The 19,766-nt window shown below is 30.7% G+C and overlaps 1 protein-coding gene across 1 annotated transcript; it reads right to left on the minus strand.

The window, feature by feature from the left end:
• Window positions 1–14,278: 14,278 nt before the first annotated feature.
• LOC18594616 (uncharacterized) lies at window positions 14,279–15,923 on the minus strand. The gene has a single exon (XM_018125249.2). The coding sequence runs from the start codon at window positions 15,717–15,719 to the stop codon at window positions 14,436–14,438; it is 1,284 nt and encodes a 427-aa protein (XP_017980738.1). The 5' UTR covers window positions 15,720–15,923; the 3' UTR covers window positions 14,279–14,435.
• Between the last annotated feature and the right edge of the window lie 3,843 nt (window positions 15,924–19,766).

Here is a 19,766-nt window from a genome sequence, read left to right on the forward strand (position 1 = left end):
CTGAACTCGGGATGAGTTATATATCTTTTTCATTAATTACCAAACTTCCCATGCTACAAGTTGGATCTAAAATCAATAAAACATTTTTCACATTTATTTTTTAGTGAATAACTTTCATAACACGTTTAATTTTTTTTTAAAAAAAAAAGACGTTATGCAAGCATTGGGATTAAAATATGTTGTTATTTATGTATCTACTATATATATATATCTATAACAAACTTAAAGGAAAGCCCCAAAGGGGCTTCCTCTTTTACCCACGTAGAGGGCATAGGAAAAAGAGAAAAAAAAAAACAGATAAAAAGAGATCCGTGTGCAACGCACGGGCCATAGTCTAATATATATATATATATAGTAAACCTCCTGTACGTAAGGGGTTTAGAGACTAATACCTTTGTTAGTCTTTTGGAATTTTCAAAGGGATATTTTGGACTTTGCAAGTAAAAGATGTTTGATTCGGTATTTAATTTAGATATTGGGGTTATTTTAGGGTTTCTAGATGTCAAGCAAGGGCTTTTTGAGTTTTTAGTTATTCTAACCTTTGTTCTAACAATCACCAGTGGTCTCCCTCCCCCCTCTCACACTCAGCGTTAATATCTGAGAAAATCTCTCTTGCACCCTGATAAAAGTTTGCTCTGGATCCATCTCTCTCTCTTCCAATCTCTCAGTCACTCTGTATTCCACAACTTTCAGATTAAAGGATATGAGTAGTTATCAAGGGAGTTGTTTTGCTGAATGGATTCTGACCATACTAGATTCTTCGTGCTGCTAGGCAATGTGGAAGGTGCCATAATTGAGAAGAATGTTGGTTGTAATTCTGCAAGTGTTGGTTTGGTTCTATGTTCTTCAATCTTGGAAGCTAGTTTGCTGGTGGAAACAAATGGAAATGAAGACCCATGGAAAACAAAATGTCGAGAAATATAAATTTTATGAGTCTTTAAATCATAACACTTGAATGCACTCTAGGTTGGTGAGTAGCCTAAGAAGACACATGGTTTAGATTTCAATTAGAGTTTATTCTGATTATAAAGCTTCAACCAAGGGCAACATAAGCATCCAAACACTTTTAACATGTGATAATTAAGAGAGGAGCTAAAAAAGCTTCAAGGGAGATTTGAGATGAAATAGGAGTGGGAAGCCTATTAATCAAATAAGGTGTTGTTTGAAATGCATGTGATCAAAATTTTAAAAGCATTGAGGTAAACTGTAACAAGGTTAATCCTGTCTCTACAATATGTCGATGCCTTCTTTCAACCATTCCATTATGTTGAGGTGTACGTGGTGAGGTGGTTAAGTATAGGATTCCATTTTGTTTTAACAGTTGTGACATTTTCTGTTATTCACCTCCATCATCAAAATATATAGTCTTGATTTCAGTTTCAAATTGCTTTTCGATGAGTTATTTAAATGGAGAAAAAAAGAATGTAAATATCAAGTTTAAGTTTCATTTGAAATAACCATATGAATTTAGTGAAGTGATCAACGAACAATATATAATAAGAAAATCCTTCAACAGATTTTATAGGTGCAAAACCCCAAACATTGGTGTACATGCATTTGAGGGTTTTAAGCTTTTGAGGCTTGAGATATCAAAAGGGAGTTTCTGACTTTTATTGCAATGACAAGAATTACAAATTGACAATTGTTGGAGGAATTAAAAGATAGTCCAAATGACTTTAACATGTAATTTAATATCCTAGAAGAGGGATGTCCCAATCTGTTATGCTAGGTGTCTTACATCCCAACACATGATCAATTAGCAGATACTTTAACAAAGCCACTTCCAAAGCAAAGATTTCTTCTGCTAATAACCAAAACAGCTATAACTTATGACTCCACCATCTTGTAGGGCATATTAAAGATAAACACCATCGACAGATAAATGCAACTTAAAGACTTCATTTATCTTGACAGTAGCTATCTACCTAAAATGTTATCAAGATTAAGTTAACGTGTAAATAAGATTTCTTCTCTTATCACATCAAATTCAAATGTTGAAAAAATTTATCATCTATCAATAAGTTTTATCATCTTATCATTAGCATGCTATAAATACTTGTATAACTCACATCAATATGTGTGTAGTTCATTTTTTAATTCAATACAAAATCTTTTTGCCTACTTTAGTTAAGTTTTCTTTTGTGTTTCGAGAGTTGGTATCAGAACGGACTCTAAAATATTTGCAATGTGTCATTGAGGAGAATAAGCCCATGTGTCACTGACAACAATGAGCCCTTGTTGGAGTAAGAGAGGATGTTATATGCTCCCAACGACAATAAGCCTTTGTTGGAGTAGGGGGAAGATGTTATACGCTCCTAGCGAGTAGAGCCATAAATCCCAAATCAAGAAAAGATGTTGATAACTCTTTAATATAGAGTTATTTGAGCTTAATTTTGATAATAATTTAGCTTAGTTATTGTAGTAATGTATAAAAATTAGTAAGTTTTATTTAATTATTTTAAATTAGTTATTTTAGGTGAGTCAATCTAATTATGGTTAATTTTATACTTAATTTGGTGTTAATATGGTTAAGATAGATTGTTGTTGATTTCTTTGTGCTTTTGTAGGTGTTTGAAAGAAGAATTTTAGCAAAAGAAGGAGAGCAATTTTGAGGTGCAGACTTTCACTACATATATTTTAGTATTTTGGCCATAACTTTCTTTACAAAGCTTTAAATGAAGCGATTCTTTGACCATTAGAAAGATAAGAGAAAAATTTACAACTTTTGTGTTACCACTTTACCCAGTTCCACTTGTAGGATGGTCAAAAATCTTATCGAAGTTGACATGCTGTAGCAGTCTTAGAGCAATTATGATTTCTATTAATTAATTGGGTAAGGCTGTGATGTACGTAATCTGATGAGGAAATCTCAGTTGAAATTGACTTTTTTTTTCACCCAACTTGGCCTAACTTCAAAGCCTATAAAAACAACCTTTCGGGGGACTTAAGAAAAATGAAGAAATACCATATTAACAGCTAAGAGTCAAACTACAGAGTCATTGAAGCTAAGAAGAATTTATAGGATTCAAGAAGATTTGGAGATCAAGAACCCAATTCTTGAGTTTTTCTATATTTTCTTTTATTCTCTTATTTTCTTGGTTTTTATTGTAATGTTTAGATTTTATTCGATGATAATGTATGATTTAATGGGGAACTAAAGTTTTAATCTAAGATTATGATTGAACTCAATATGCAGTCTAAATTATTTATCTCTCTTTTAGTTATATTTGATAGATTTAAATTGTTTATTTTATTCTATTCTTAATGTTTCTAGTTGACTGGCCACCAATTAGATTGATTTGGAAACCTAGGTTAAACCTTAACAAAGGAGATTTAAGTAGACCTTGAATAGAATAGCGTATGATTGAATACACTTAATTGATTAGGTGGTTTGATTTGCACATAGAGTAGACATATACTAATAAGCCATACATAGCCAAAATTAGATGACAAACTTAATGAATCTTTCTTTAGTATAATTTGCATAGACATAGAGTAAATTAATTGGGAAAAGTATTTTTATGAAAAACTCGACAGAGACTTATGAATAATTTAGGACTCTAAGTTAGCAACTTAATCTATTAAACTAAGTTAAGAGAGAGAGACAATAATTAGATAAAGTATTGAGGGATATCATAATCTTAGGTATAGTTGTCATTCACATTTAATAAAGTAAATTTGCATAGATTAGTTTTCGTTATTAGTTTATTAATTTAAATTTTTCTTTTTTAATTTTAATTGTTTAGATAAAATTAAGGTGTGTTAATTTTTGTAGTTAATAATAAGGATTAATTCAATTCTCTATAGAATCGACATTCTACTCATCTCTATATTATCTTTACGATATGTACACTTGCATGAGTAAAAAATTGAACAACAGATGTTATGGTCTTAGAGAGGAGCCATGAATCTCACATTGGTGTTGGTACTAGAAAGTGAGATTGAACATTTAAAGGTTCACACCATCTTCAACTCCAGTGAGTCAAAACGAACAATACCTCGTAAGTTGCTGTAGGCTGTGACAATATCAACGTTCCAAAGGTTAAACACTTCCAATCAGTTCAACAACCCAATCGATTTATCAAGGTTGATATTTTCAGCACTGTCAAAATCTAATAAGTTTACCTTCTCGCATTTTTGTATTTTATTTTCCATAAACTTAAGAGTAGATATATGTTGCATTGGTTACCACAAATTCAATCCCTGATATTATCAAAGATTGATTTATTCTCCAACATGCGCTTTAGGTGTCCACAGAAAAGGAGTTATTCTACTTTAGATGTGGATAACTTAACTATGTTTTTTGTTTAGAACATTTAGCCTATTGATCTTGATGATCCTAAATGGGATGCATTGTTTAGTATACTGTCCAACGAACTATTTGACATTTACTGCTCTTAGAAGACAGCTTATGAAATTTGGGATGCTCTGAATAAGAAATATAAGATGTCAGAATTCAAAGATATGCTATTTGTAATTTTCTGCAATTTAAGATGGAAGATGATAAGGATGTTACAGCTCATGGTGATGACTTTCAAAAGCTTATTATTCAATCGAAAAATGATGACTTTCAAAAGCTTATTATTCAATCGAAAAATGAGGATATTGTGGTGCAAGACTCTTTGTTGCAGGTTGCTTGATTGAAAAAGTACTTCTAGAATTGTGGAAAGACTATAAGAATAACTTGAAGCACATGTCACTTGAAGATGTGCTCGTGCATATTAGAATTAAGGAGCAAAATCATATCAGAAACTAAAAGGAGAAGGCGAATGAGATGAAAACCAAGGCAAACTTCAAGGAACTCGAGCCAATCGTAAGAAACCATACCATCATAATCAAAAGGCCAACAACACCACCTTCACTAAAAAAAGGAAATTGCTATGTCTGTGGAAAACCGGGGCACCATGTTGCTCAATGCAAAAACAAAAAAAAGAAATGACACTGTTGCTAAAGCCAATCAAGTTGAGGCAAAAATTATTGTTTTGCTGGTTTATAAGGCAAACATGATGATGAGTAGACCTGGTAATTTTGGATACGATACGTTAACATGACATGAGAAGATACGGGTTAAACAGGTTTTGGGTTTACCCTTAACGTGTTTCGTGTCTAATCGTGTCTAACACGTTAAGACACAAAAATTTTCGTGTCTTAACATGTCAGACACGACAAACACATTTAAACACGTTTACTTAATCGTGTTATCGTGTTTAAACGTGTATACTTGACACATTTATTAACCTATTAAACATTAATAGTTAAAGACTATTTTAACCTTATATAAATAATTATTTGATGTGTATTTTAACCTTATATATGATAATAAATTTTATGTATATTATTTATATTAAATTTTATTAGATTTGATGTTATTATTATTATTTTTTTTTTTTGTTATAAGTATTTTTATAATTACAGATTTTAAATTTAAATAATAAAATTATATGTAATTGTAAATATTTTTATTTAATCGAATTAAACGTGTTAATCGTGTTTAAATGTGTATACTTGACACGTTTATTAACCTATTAAACATTAATAGTTAAAGACTATTTTAACCTTATATAAATAATTTTAAATAATTATTTGATGTGTATTTTAACCTTATATATGATAATAAATTTTATGTATGTTATTTATATTAAATTTTATTATATTTGATGTTATTATTATTATTTTTTGTTATAAGTATTTTTATAATTACAGATTTTAAATTTAAATAATAAAATTATATTTAATTGTAAATATTTTTATTTAATCGAATTAAACGTATTAATCGTGTTAAACTTGTTATTAATTGTGTCGTGTCATATATTGACACATTTAATAAACGTGTAAAACGTGTTAATCGTGTCGTGTCGTGTCGTGTTACATGTATATTAAGCGTATACGTGTACATGTTTTAAATTTAAGACACGAATATTAAACGTATTGTGTTCATGTTTAGTCTTAACGTATTTTATGTCTAAACGTGTCTGACACGTTTAAGACACGAAAACACGAATTATCAAGTCTAATGATGAGTGTGAAAGAATGGGTGATAGACTTTGGGTGTACCAAGCACATCTATGCAAATAAGAATGCTTTTGTATCCTATAGTTTGATGAAAGAAGGCAAAAAACAAATGTTCTTAAGTGATTCTAGGTCTTCACCTCTAATTAGGAAAAAGCTAGGTCCTTCTGAAGTTGGCTTGGGGGAAAATCCTTCAACTTAATGATGTGCACTATGTACTGGTTATTTGCTATAACTTGGTGTATGTTTCTCCCCATTTAAACAAGCTTATGGGCAAAGATGTCCTCCTAGGCTTGCAACTCAACTTGAAGTCATTCTGTTATTTATTTATTTATTTATCGAGTAAGGACATAATATTCAAAAAAAAACTCTAAACTAGTCAAAAAAACTCAAATAAATATTTATATTTTTATTATATTCAATTAAGTTCTTATATTTTTATTTTGAGTTAAATAAATCATTATATTTTTATTTTGAATCAAATAAACTATATAACTAATAGTTAACTTAATTAAAATGCCACTTGTCGTTTTATACAACGTGATACTAACATGATATTATCATAACATGTTAACATGTCATAATGAACGATGATATGGTATGTTATAGTTATATCGCATTTTTCACCCTTTACATAAACATTATATGGATATAAAATAGCAAGAGATATTTTAATTAATAACAATTAATAAACTGTTAGTAATAAAAACTTATTTTACTCAAAACAAAATTACAGAATTTGATTGAACGTAATAAAAAAATAAAAAATTTAATTAAATTTTTTATATAGTTTAAGAGTTTTTTTAAACATTATAACTTGAGTAAATAATCATTATTGTTAACATAAATATAATTTTTATTTATTTTAATAATAAACTAATAGTCCTAAGGGCGTCCCTGTCGGCCTATGTGAATGCTCCAATGTCCACGGGTTGGGCCGAAATATAGCCTGGCCCAACACGATCAAACACATTCACGGAGATTTTACATCTATCCTCTCAATATAGAAAAGGGTAGAACTCAAAACTCCAGAGCTAGCACGCGCCCTTGCTGCAGGAACTGAAGTCACAGGCTCACAGCCACCGTCCTCTGCTGCTAGCTTCAAGCTCTGTCGATTCACATTTTAGTCATGCTTTCAAGTCTAAAGCCTACCCCATAGTTTCATTTTTGGTGGATTGTTCTGTTTATAGATTAATAATGATGCTATTCCTCTAAATTACCTAATCTAATTATCATTTGACTTATAGGCAACTAGTGTTTGGCATGCCTAAATAGTAAGTAGTAAATACTCTACCCTTCTTCATTACCTCTGACTTTTTCTTAGTATACCTCAATACCTATTAGGCTTGAATTATATGAGAGGCTATAGGTTTTTTTCCATCCCATTGTTTCTCAACCTTAGTTATTATTTTGTAATTCCATTGCCTAAGTAGATAAAGGACCAAAGCATCTTTGGTCCTTTTATCTACTTCGTATATTTCATTGATATTTTTGAAGAGTTTGAATTTCAAATTCTAGTTTTGGTTAAGATAGTAAACTACATAAATATTATCCTATACATACCCAGATGGGTAACGAATTTTAAAACTCTATAAAAATTTAAATGTTTATCACATATATCCATATAATTAATTATGTAAAGTGTTAAAACATAGAATTAGAAAAACAATAAATGATTGCAACATGTGTATCAATATCGACATGTCGTTATCCTTCAAGTTTTAGGTGAAAACTTCAAAAATATAATAAAACTGAGTGATTGATTGCAATTTGCGTTAACAAAACTAGTTCATTGAGCATCCACCAGTATATCCCAAGATTCCAATTTCTATAGAATTTTTCCACAATAAAATGGTTTATAAAAAAGCAAGGGAATATTGAGAAAAAAAAATGAAAGATTGTTATTTATTGGTTTTGTATCTCTTTGGAACCACGGAGAGTCATAGATGTCTATTTCTAACTGGCACAACTCTTTATTTTCAACAAACATAATTGTTTATTTCCAGCATACAAACATATCTGTTGCTAATTAAAAATAAATATAATTTATTATTTAACTATGTGTCCAAGTGCCAAGTATCTTTATAATATATTAATTATACATTATTAATTTAATTACCTTTTAAGACCAATCAAAGTTAGGAAACCCTAATTACGATCTAATTTACACTCTAACCCACATTAATCCAACTATAAAGAACTTCTTCTTCTCTTCATTTTAAAAACTCTTTCTTTTTCTCCTCTTTCTCTTCCATTGCAAGATGGTATCCCACACTTATTAGTATTATTGAAAATTTCCAACATAAATTTAATAATTCCTTATTTATAATTGAATAAACACATTACATGTATTGAAATTCATTGGTAGAGTTCAAAAATTCAAATGTCAATGGATAGGAATAGAAATTTATCTTAAATATAATTTCGTGAGAGGGGATGTTATGTAATTTAAATCAAGAACTAGAACGAATGAAGCCAATGAACTTTGCACAAGCGGGTTAATGGAGTGAGAATTCAATAGAGAAATAATAATGAAAGAAAAAAAAAATCCCTCTTGACCAAAAGTTCAAAAGTACGATATTTAGGTAAGAGAAATAATTGTCAAATTGTATCGTATAGTCTTCATTTTATTTCCTTTTGGCTTTTAGTGCGTGTAAAGAAAATATCAAAATAATATGTCTCTAAGTTGTTTTTCATTCGTACATATATTTATATATATGATCCATAAGTTGTTGGGATATCTAAATATCTTATTCGTCACAATTTCCATGTGGGAAAAATAGTGTCTTTTTATTATATAATGTAAAAAATAATTACTTTTTTCATCTCATTTTTTTATCAATCTTTCTTTTATGAAATATATTAAAATCACATCTACTCACCTAATACATTTATTTTTTTTCTATATTTTAAATTTATTTTATCAATTTTAAATTTATTTATATTGAAAAAAATCATAAAACTTATATTTTATAAAAACATCTTAAAATTTACTATACAATACACTAAATTAATAATTCTTTTTTAAGTTTTGAAAAATTCAAAGAAAAAAATAAGACGGAAAGAATAGAGATTAATCAATGTTTCATGTAAAATCAAAAATAAAATTCAATAAAGAGTGTAACATTTAAGTTTTAATATAGTTATGGAGTTGGATAATCTTTTTTAAAGAAATAGATACTAGTAACTAAAAATTTGTGAATGACTAATACTTATTGTCTCATGTTTAGTTTTTTATGTATTTATAAATAATATAAATTATATATAAAATAAAAAAATTACAAATAAAAGATAAGTATAATTGAAAGACAATTATATATATATATATATAAAAGAGAAGTAACATGTCAATTATATATAATCGAAATTATTAAAATTAGGAAAATATTTTTAATGAAAGTTATTCAATGTAATTAAATGTTATATATTCACAAATTAAATAAATTTTATTAACTATAGATATAAATATATAAAAAGTATGGTAGGAAGAGTGAGGAATAGATATTTTGAGATAAAAGGAAAACACAACGATCCAGCTCATGTGGACTCAGGAGATTCGATGATGTGACCCAAATAATTCACATGCGTCCCCATTCTTTCTCTATCAAATTTATCTATGACTATTTGCAAATGTGATTCTTAGAAAGGGACATGAATATTTCCCCATGTCCCGCCAGCCTGCTCTACGACCCTAACTTCCTCCTTTTCCTAGCCTACTTCTACTGACCATAAATTCCCCCATTTATATTTCCATACCTAACTTCTTCCCCTTTTTATTTGAAAAAAAGAAAAGCCAAACTTTAACCTAACACCAATTTAAACGTAATTTGTCTTCAAACCTTTGAATATATTTCATCATATACTGTATTCATGGATATTAATGATAATTGAACTTTGTTGATAAAGTCCTTCATCTCTATGGATGTTAATGGGTATTTTACAACCGAGTACTATAAATTACCCAACTCGATTAAGGTAATTTATAATTAGGTTTAGATAGTAAAATTATTACCCATTACAAGTTTGGGTAATGATCTTAGGGTACTCATTGCTTGAATCGGTTATAAATAGTAATTTTTAATATTAAATTTTAGTTATATATATATATATATATATATATATATATATTTTGTTATAAATTTATTGTAATTAGTGTAACATTTGCTTAATTTCATTAATGGTTATAAATATGATTTTAAACTTTAATATATTTTTTATGGATTATTTTTAATTTATTAATTTAATTTTTATTAATAATATAAAATAAAAATTTATTTTAAATTTATTTTAATCGAATATTTAACAAACAATGTCTAGAATATTTGAATATAAGTTCAAATAGTAATTAAAAATTTAATTGAGTATTTATAGGTTTTCTTTTATAATTAGAGGATGGGAGATTCAAACTTTACTCTTTAGGTAAAAAGATTATGCACCAACTAATAAAATAAATGCTCATGTGCAAATGGGTATTTACAAGGTTCAAGTACTTATATGCCAAAAATTGCAAGTACCTTTACTCGGTGACATCTTTATTGATCTCAATAGAAGTAACTTTGGTTTTCAATTTTTTTTTTTTTTTTGTGTGTATTAGTAAGAAAGTATCCTTATAGCTAACTTGAAGAAATGTAAAAAATTTACTTTGTAAGTGAAGGTGAAAATGTACGAATTTCGAAATAATCTTCAAAAGCCTAGCTATTTAGATCTATACAAAGCAATGACTAGTTCATCAACGGTTAATGCATGAAAGATAAGAAAGGGCCAAACCTTTTGAATTCAAAGAATTTTAATGATGTTTATTAATGTTTGTGCCCTCTATGTTATTCACCCTTTTTCTTTCTAGTTCGTTATGAACCCACAAAGCCAAAGAGGTTAGTGATATTTAATATCATTAATATCGTTTATGGATTTTAATGATACTTAAACTCTATTGATGAAGTCCTTGAAAGAGCTGGCAATAGGTACTTTATAATCAAGTGCCTTGTATTACCCGACTCAATTAAAAAAAATTAAAATATCTTATATTTTGGTTCGGATAGAGTTTAGATGGTAAAACTACTACTTGTCATAAGTTTGGGTAAGATTTTAAGGTAGTGATCTTAAAAGTGACCATTATTCAAATCTACTTATAAATAATAATTTTTAATATTAAATTTAAATTATATATATATTATTTTTATTTATAAATTTCTTATAATTAGTGTAATACTTAATAAAATGTATTAATTGTTGTAAATATGATTTTAAATTTTAATTTATTTTTATGGATTAGCTTTAATTTATTAATTTAATTTTTAATAATAATATATAAAAATTATTTTAATTTATTTTAATATGATATTTAACCAGTAGTGTCTAGAGCATTCGGATGTAGATTCGAGTAACAATTCAAAATTTAATTGAATACTTATAAAGTTCAAGATATTTTATTCAAAAATTGAGTTCGAATTAGAGTACTTAAAATAAGAAGGGATATGGTGACATGTCTATTCATCTAGATATAAGTAGTTTTAGTTTCTAAATTTATTTGGTGTGTATTAGTAAGAAAGTATTCTTATAGCTGACTTAGAAGAACAAAATTTACATTGTAAAAGTAGGTGAAAATGTACTAATTTCAATATAATCTTCAAACGAATTGTAATGATGATTATAAATATTCACCCTTTTTTTTTTCTAGTTAGTTACCAACCCACAAAGCAAAAAATCAAAAGTCAGCTGAACGGCAAAAATCTGATTAACTTTAAGCAAAGGCAGATGAAGGTGCTAAAAAGTACAATTACAAAAAGTAGAGAGACAAATCTTGCAGAGAGAGAGAGCGATTGGAAGGTTGGGAATCTATGCAGAAAAGCACGTTGTTTCATTCATTGATGCCCCAATTCCAGGCTTTGCAGGCAGGCAGGGAGGGCTCCTGTTTATTTATTTTATTTGTTTATTACTATCATATATTTCTTCATTTGGCAGCAAATGGGAGTGCAAAACAATACATCCGTTACACTGCTCCAGATTAATTACCCTACTCATTCATTGAGCACTGAGGTTGGCTTCTCTTGCTTGCTTCCACTCGTTTTCAGCTTTGATTTAACTCAACAAGCCCACCAAAATGGACCCAGAACACTGCCTTGCCCGCCTCTACTACCTCTTCCCATCTCTTTTTGGCTTAAGCCTCTGCCTTTACCTTTAATAAGTTTTAACAAGACACGCCATTGCCGTGACTTTGTGAGCTCTCACTTGTGCCTAACCAATAACCTAAGGCCATGAATGCACTCCATAAATGGTTTTCATCTTTAGGATCATATCTCTGTTTTTCGTTTCCAGCTTTTCCTTTTTTGTACTACGTTCTGGCAAGTTTTTAAAAAGCCAAAGAAAATTTAAGCTCTAACTTTTCCTACTTTCAGCTTTGGGAAGTACAAGGCAAAAATAATAATAACTGGAACACTTTTAAGTTTTGTAGTTATCGATTGAAAGTACAATTAAAAACCATATTGATTGTTTAATTTCCATTGGTTAAAAAGAAAGGGGAAAGGGCGGGAATATTGTGATTTTGTCACAAGAGCTCAGATCTCTAATGGGGACAAAGAGGTTGGTCCCACGGGAGGCTGGGAGACCAGGTCAAACAAAACATCATTGGCTTTTGAAAAACAAAACAAAACAAAACAAAAATAAAATAATAATAAGAAGAAATGATCCAATGGCTATGCAAGTAGGTGTGGAGTAAAAACAGAGTAAGGTGAGCCATAGATGCGAGACCACTCCCAAGAAAAAAGATTCTATGCTATGGCTATCACCGACCTAATGTCAAATCAAAAGCAGCAGCTGCAACTCTTACCCTTTTCATTTACTATTTTACAATAACTATTTCATTTCTTTTTAACTTTGGCAATGTATGGGTTAATATCCGGGGGGGCATTGGCCTGTGGACAACAACGGTAGTCTGAAAACTTGGGCAAGAAATGCAGCAGCAATCCACCAGGCTGCATCTGTTGAATAAGTTCTCGATTCAACCCTTTGCATATTTCATCAAAGAATGGTATTAATATTCTTCAATTGAATATGCAATTGAACCATATCCAACTACTTTAAAAACCCTTTGGAGGAAAATCCCCATCTCTTACTTCATAGTTTCAAATCAAACCCTTTTTCCCACAACTATTTATTCAGAAAATTCTCCATCGAAAGTGATTTGGTACACTAATTTTCATAACTTTTTTCCTTGTTTTCAGTGTAAGGGGATCAAAAATGAGGAGAAACAATTGCTTAAGTCTTTCTAAGAAGTCCAATCTAAAGCTTGATGATTACCAATTTGAAAACCCCACAATCCTTGCTTTTTCTCCACCTTTTTTTGTGACAAAATTTGTTCTTTTGAAAATCTGATCATGCTATATGAGGAAAGTTGGAAGCTCAACTAATCTAATGTGAGATGATAAGAGTAAGTGTGTGTGTTTTTTTTTGTTGGACAAATTAAGAAAGGAAAGAACAAGTAGAAGAATGGAACAAATAATATGACATTAATATGACATTAAGATGGAAACAAAAAACGCATCTGAATAATTTAAGTATTAGTTGAATGATATCCCACATGTTTGCTCATGCTGAAGGCATGTGGTCCTATTGCAACCCCTAAAGTTTAAACAGATGAGCAAATCAAAGGGGGGGAAGGCCTCCAATGTGCAGAAGATGAATATAATATAAGAAAGAAGAGAAAAAGAGAGTAAAAAGGCTTAAAAAAAATCAGCAGAGCTGGTGGGCTGGGGGACTCTGATACACCAGCAAAATGTGGCATCATTTCCCAAATTCCATACTAAACAACAAATCTCAAAAAAGCTTTTAAAATAAAATATTTATTGAAAGAGACAGATTAGATAAGCTCAACATGACTATTACCAAGACTGACAAAAAAACCTGACAGACGCGCTTTTCAAGCGCGTGAAGTGCCCAAACTCATCGCCCCGGTACCAAAATTCCTTCTCACCCATCCCCCCTCCAAGCAGGCACTCTCAACCCATCAACAACAGCGAAAAACAGAGATTCCATACCTTTCAGGTCAAGGTTAAAGCAAAACGTAACAATCTCAAACACAAACAGCTTCCAAACTTCCAAATTTTTTTTTCATTGAAAGGTCAGCCAAATACCTTAAAGAAAGTCTTAGAACAGGTAAACAACCAGAAACAAGAAGAAAATTAAGGGAAAAAGAAAGGGTATATACATCTAAATTCTACAATTTTTTGTTACCGAAAGAGGAGAGCTACAAGAAAATGTGGAATTGTGAAAGTTGTATCACTTAAGAGAACCCTCATAGGATATTAAAAAAGAAGCCATGACATAAAATCTCAAAAATTACACATGAAAACGTTAAAAATGTACTACTAATTGGTACTAATACTAGTTTGTTACCAAATCTCTTTTTTTTATTTTGCTTTTGGTTCTTTTTAATGGTTTCGATCGGATGTTTTGTTTCTGCTGCTGCTGTTACTCTGATGCCCTTTGCTGCTTCCTCCATTAGCACTCTTTTGTGGTGAAGATGAAAACAGCTGTCCGAATCCAAATACTGAGCCTGACTTTGAAGATCCTCTCAAGGAACAAACGGGGACGTTAAGAACTGGGGTGATCCTAACATTAGCTGAATATGACCTTTCCATCCCTCTTTGTTTAAACCTGGGACCACCATTGAAACTACTTGGACTGCTCGAACTTCTTTCCAGGCTTTGAAACACGATTTTCCCTGAAGAGTTCATTCTTGGACTATCTACTGAAACTCCCCTGCTTGTTACTCCACCCGATGAATCCCTACTTCGGATCGGACTTCGTCCCATTCGAGTGCCACCAGCCGCCTTTTGATTACTATCAGACCCTGAACCTGGTCTTGGTTTAACCATCCTCATTCTTGGTGGGTTTGGGTTTATACTTCTACAAGGAGCAAAAGGGTTCGGGCTGGGATTGTTCAAACTTGGCTTATCGGAATCAAGTGACAGCCTTGGAAGATCCTCGTGTTCGTGGCCGGAAGATGAAGAAGAAAGCGATAACCTTGATGAAGATATGGAGACTGACTCACAATCCGAGTCTTTCAACAAGGGAAGGCTTAATGAAGAGTCCGCCCACGACGCAGTGGAAGAGGAGGAAGAGGAAGATTTCGAGCTTCTATGAAGAAAATGCTTGAGAGATTTCGAGTTATTATTAGATAATAATGAGATTTTGCTTTGAGACTCGGATTTGGGAGGTTGATTGGTGATTTGGGAGAACTTTTTAAGACCCAGAAGTTCCCTCCACCTACTGGAACACCTTGGAGCTTTAGGAGAAAACAAGTAAGGATCCGTGCCAGAAATCTCCATTTCTATTCTCCGGCAAGATTTGGCTGTTTCGGGGGACCTGATCTCAGACAAAACATTCACAGGAGGACGCTGTTTCACAGTTGAGAAATGTAAAGGCACGAGCTTACCATCAGAAAAAAGCTCATCAGCTGGAAGCATGGTGACAGGATCTTCAAGCCGGAACTCAAAGTCACCAGCTGGGTTATCTTGGATCTCTGGCGGATCAGACGCAGGAAGAGGATCTGCAGAAGATGTATCAGTTGGAGACTTGGGTCTAGACTTGGACGACTCCTCTTCTCGGCTGAAGGACATCCTGGGACTCAACCAACCGTATGAAGAGTAACTTGTTGTAGGCTGGAAACTCTCCGGCGAGACGCCGATGTTGTTAACACAAGCTGAAGCCATAAGAAACAAAACAAAGAAAGCACCCTGTTAATAAACAAGGGAATTACATTTACATTTGGGGTTGACAAAAGAAGTAAGAGTTGAGATCTAAAGCATTTAAAAGCAAGGCCGAAACGGAAGGGTTTTTGCTCGCTGCAGCTTTGGTTTTAGTTTGGTTTGGCTTTGTTAGGGTTTGAGGAAGAGATTTTGTGAGTGAAAAAACTGTTAAAACACTGAAGGGTACATTTATTTATAGTATTTATAAATACATTATAGGGGTAAGCTCAGGTTTTTGAGGGGTAGGGCCACGTGGCTCATTTATATATATATATATTTATTTATTTATTTTAATATCTGAATTTGTTTCTTTCCACGTCGAAGTAGCTGTCTTCAGTTTTGCTCTCTTGAATGTTTTCTTGTTAGACTTGTTTCCTTTTCGTTGTGTGTTATCCTTTCTTTTCTCGTGACGTGTGATATTTCCTTTGTTGATATTTTTAGTTTCACTACTTGGGAAACTTAATATTATGATTACGCTCTCTCATCCGATATTTAGCATTTTAATTGTTTCCCAAATTATATACCAACACCCCCCTTTATTTTTACCATTACTTCTTTTACTTTATTTTTTTGTTAAATAAATAAACAAAAAAAAGTTAAGAAATCAGGCGAAAACTAAAATCCAGAGCATACCTTGACAAAAATTTAACCACGATGTTTTACTTTAGCACATGGCTTTAGATTGTCAATTTTATTCAAGGATTTCGTGATCTTGTAAGATTTTAATAATTTTAAGTTATTCCTTTTTTATGTATTATTAAATTTTTTTATCAAAATGTATAAAAAATCTTACATAAGACTATGATAAAATCAAGTGTTTGTTAAATATGGTATTGCGTTATTTTTTTTTGTTAAGTATCATTATCGGGGTTTTCTTTTTATCATAACGTTATATATTCATGAGATTTGTGAAGTTGTCATAGTCTTAACATTTGAGTCGAAGGAATAGTTTTCAAGGAGTGACAATTATTTGATTAAGCCATTGAGTAAGGATTTTATATTCTAAAAAGAAGCTCATTGCATAGACGATGCAAAGTTCTTCCTTGTATTTATTCCATCATAAAGGAGGACATTGATTTCAAATCCCTCAACCCTCTAGTTTATTTTAACTATGAAAACGCACAACTAAAAGTTTTGTTGAATTTATTCCAATGTCGAGAGGACACAATTTTCCCTTTCTTGGAAAGGTTTCCATGAATCAAGAACAAGTCCCTCTAGTCTCTTCCGTATCATTTAATCTAATTGCTCTTGCATCTCTGGGTTAACAGCACCAAGTCTAAAGCAGGCACTGTGTTGGATTGATTCCTGCACCATCTTTGTTCACCTTCGAACTCTAGTTAAGCCTCTCAAAAGCACTTCATCAATCTCATCTCTCTGTAGCAAATGGAGAGATAGATTAAAGGTAGTGATAGAGATGACGATTATCACTCTTCATTTTTTAATTTTTTTTATTATTATATATACTAACAAAATTTAATCTTTATATAATCACTTTTAATCACTTTTCATGTAAAATTCTGAATCTATCACCGAGTAAATAGTGTTCAAAAAAATGAGGTCAATTTTTACTTGTCCTTTATCCTCTAATTGCAGCTCCTTTTACCTTAGAAACAACATCCTTTTGAGGCATCTTTGTGTTCTCTTTCCTATATTGTAAAACGTGGTCAAAGAATGGTCCAGAAGGAAGCACTTCATTATAGAAGGTTGCCAATTATCTTAACAGGAATGTTGCCGGTTTAATTTGGCACTCCCAACTTGTTTAAGAAGTGCCAGAAGGATACCAAGGTATCCTTGGGATGACGAGCAATGTAAGCAATCTTGCACTTGGGGTTTTGGATTGAACTCGGTAGCGCACTACAAGGCAAATGAGTTCCAGACATCCTAGGAGATGTCGTGTTAGTGAGATCAGGAAACTGATTTTATTTTCTAACTTGAGAATACAAACATGGGGAGTTTCTTGGCTAGCTAGAATGTCATCCTCTTCACCATTTCTTCCATTGCTCTGGCCTTCCATGACGCTGGCAAAAATTGGATAAACACACATTATCCATGATTTGTGAAAATGCTTGATAAAATTTGTTTATTTTTTGGGCTAATAAATTATTAATTAAGATATATGCACACATTATTAATATATATACATATTGATGCTAGTATAGGCTATTTGTGAAAATACTTGATAAAACCTTGTTTTATCTTTTCCTAGACTAACAATTTTGAGTTAAAATTGCCCTTTAACCATGGGCGGAGCTAAAACATTTTTAAAGAGGACCAAACAAAAAGATACTTGATAGTCAATGAAAACTTTATATATCATCCAATGACTTTAGAAGATTATCTCTTACAAGTAATACAAGTAATACACAAGAGCACAACTCACATAGAAGATGGAATTGAGTTAAAAAATTTACTTTTTGTTTTCTTAATGGTCGAACGGAATTATGTAAGGAGTCTCTTTCACTCTCTTTGTGCAAGAGGAAAGAGAAAGCAATTTTTCAAGCTCAAATAAAATGCCTCTTTACTTTGTGTGTTGTACATGAAATGGGTAATTTACTGAAGAAATTCTTATCTTATTTTCTATTTGTCTATTCAATTACTAATTAGCATATTAAGTTGGATTATTAAGATATAACATGTTATGATAGGTTTAGATTTATATTAAGATTTAGTAGATTTGAGTTATAATAAGTATAAGTTTTACAATATTTTGAAAGATCAAGTTAAGAAAATTAAAAAAATATATATTAATTGCATACACAATTACAATATTTGAAGGGTAATGGTCCCCTTGTTATCAAGAGAAGCAGCCCGTCTTTAACAGAAATAACATTCTGTCTAGTTTTATATTTTTCCATACACACTTTTTAGAGTTAATGAAAATTAATGTGTTTGCCCTCTCTCTAAAGGGTGAATGGCGCCTGAGCTAAAAAGGTTTGTTACAAATGGGGACCAAGCCCCAAGCTCAACTCTTTGTGAATAGCTTGAGATCGACTCTCCAATTGAACTCGGCTCAAAATCATGACTTCCACCGTCTTCAACTTCATAAGAATTCTTATAACCCACCAGATGTTCAAAACCTTTCTTATATTAAGCTTTCCTTTACAATCCCAATATTACATTGCAAAATAATGGTTTTGCTTGTGTAAAATCTTCCCCCCAATGAGGTCGAGCTTTAAGCAACAAGGATAGGGTTCGATTTTGGATAAAAATATTAAATTTAACATATTATTTAAAAGAGGAGAGCTACAAGAAAATGTGGAATTGTGAAAGTTGTACCACTTGAGAGAACCCTCAAGAGATATTAAAAAAGAAACAACGGTATATATAAAATCTCGAATCTTACTACTACTAATTAATAATATTAATTTGTGCCTTAAAAAAAATACTAGTACTAATTTGTTACCAAATCTCTCTTTTTGTTTTTGGTTATTCTTAATTGTTTCCACCGGATAAAGATACTAAATTTAACATATTTTTAAATTTTTAAAAAAAATTACTTAAAAAAATTTAAATAAAAAATTGATTAATTGTTTTTAATCAAAATATCACTTATCATTTTATTGTATTTAATAATGTGACATGCTATATTACATAATGAGTATGTGATATTTTCACTTATTACATCAATGTTACCTAAATATAAAATAACAAGTGTCATTTTGATAAATGACAGTTAGTCTACCATTAAGTATTTATTAAGTTAAAATGAAAATATAAAAACTTGATCGGACGTAATAGAAAAATAAAAATTTATTTAAATTTTTTTAAATATTATATGAGTTTAATTGAATATAATGAAAAAGATTTTATTAAAATTTTTTTAATAGTTCAAGAACTTTTTAAATTATTATGTCAAATTTAAATTACATGCTTTATTTTGAAAATAAAAAAAAAAATACTCTCAAAGAAAATTAAAGTAAAAAAAGAAATTGGGCCTGTGGCAATGAGAGCATTTTGGGCCTCATCAAGCAATATTAAAGTAGCCATGTTGGAAGGGGAAAATCCAGAGAA

This window comes from Theobroma cacao, chromosome 7 (assembly GCF_053813885.1).
Source record: "Theobroma cacao isolate CCN51 chromosome 7, ASM5381388v1, whole genome shotgun sequence".
NCBI classification, from domain to species: domain Eukaryota; kingdom Viridiplantae; phylum Streptophyta; class Magnoliopsida; order Malvales; family Malvaceae; genus Theobroma; species Theobroma cacao.

Excerpts from the sequence above, each read along its gene's own strand:
- LOC18594616 (XM_018125249.2), bottom strand. The coding sequence starts at position 15,719 with ATGGCTTCAGCTTGTGTTAACAACATCGGCGTCTCGCCGGAGAGTTTC.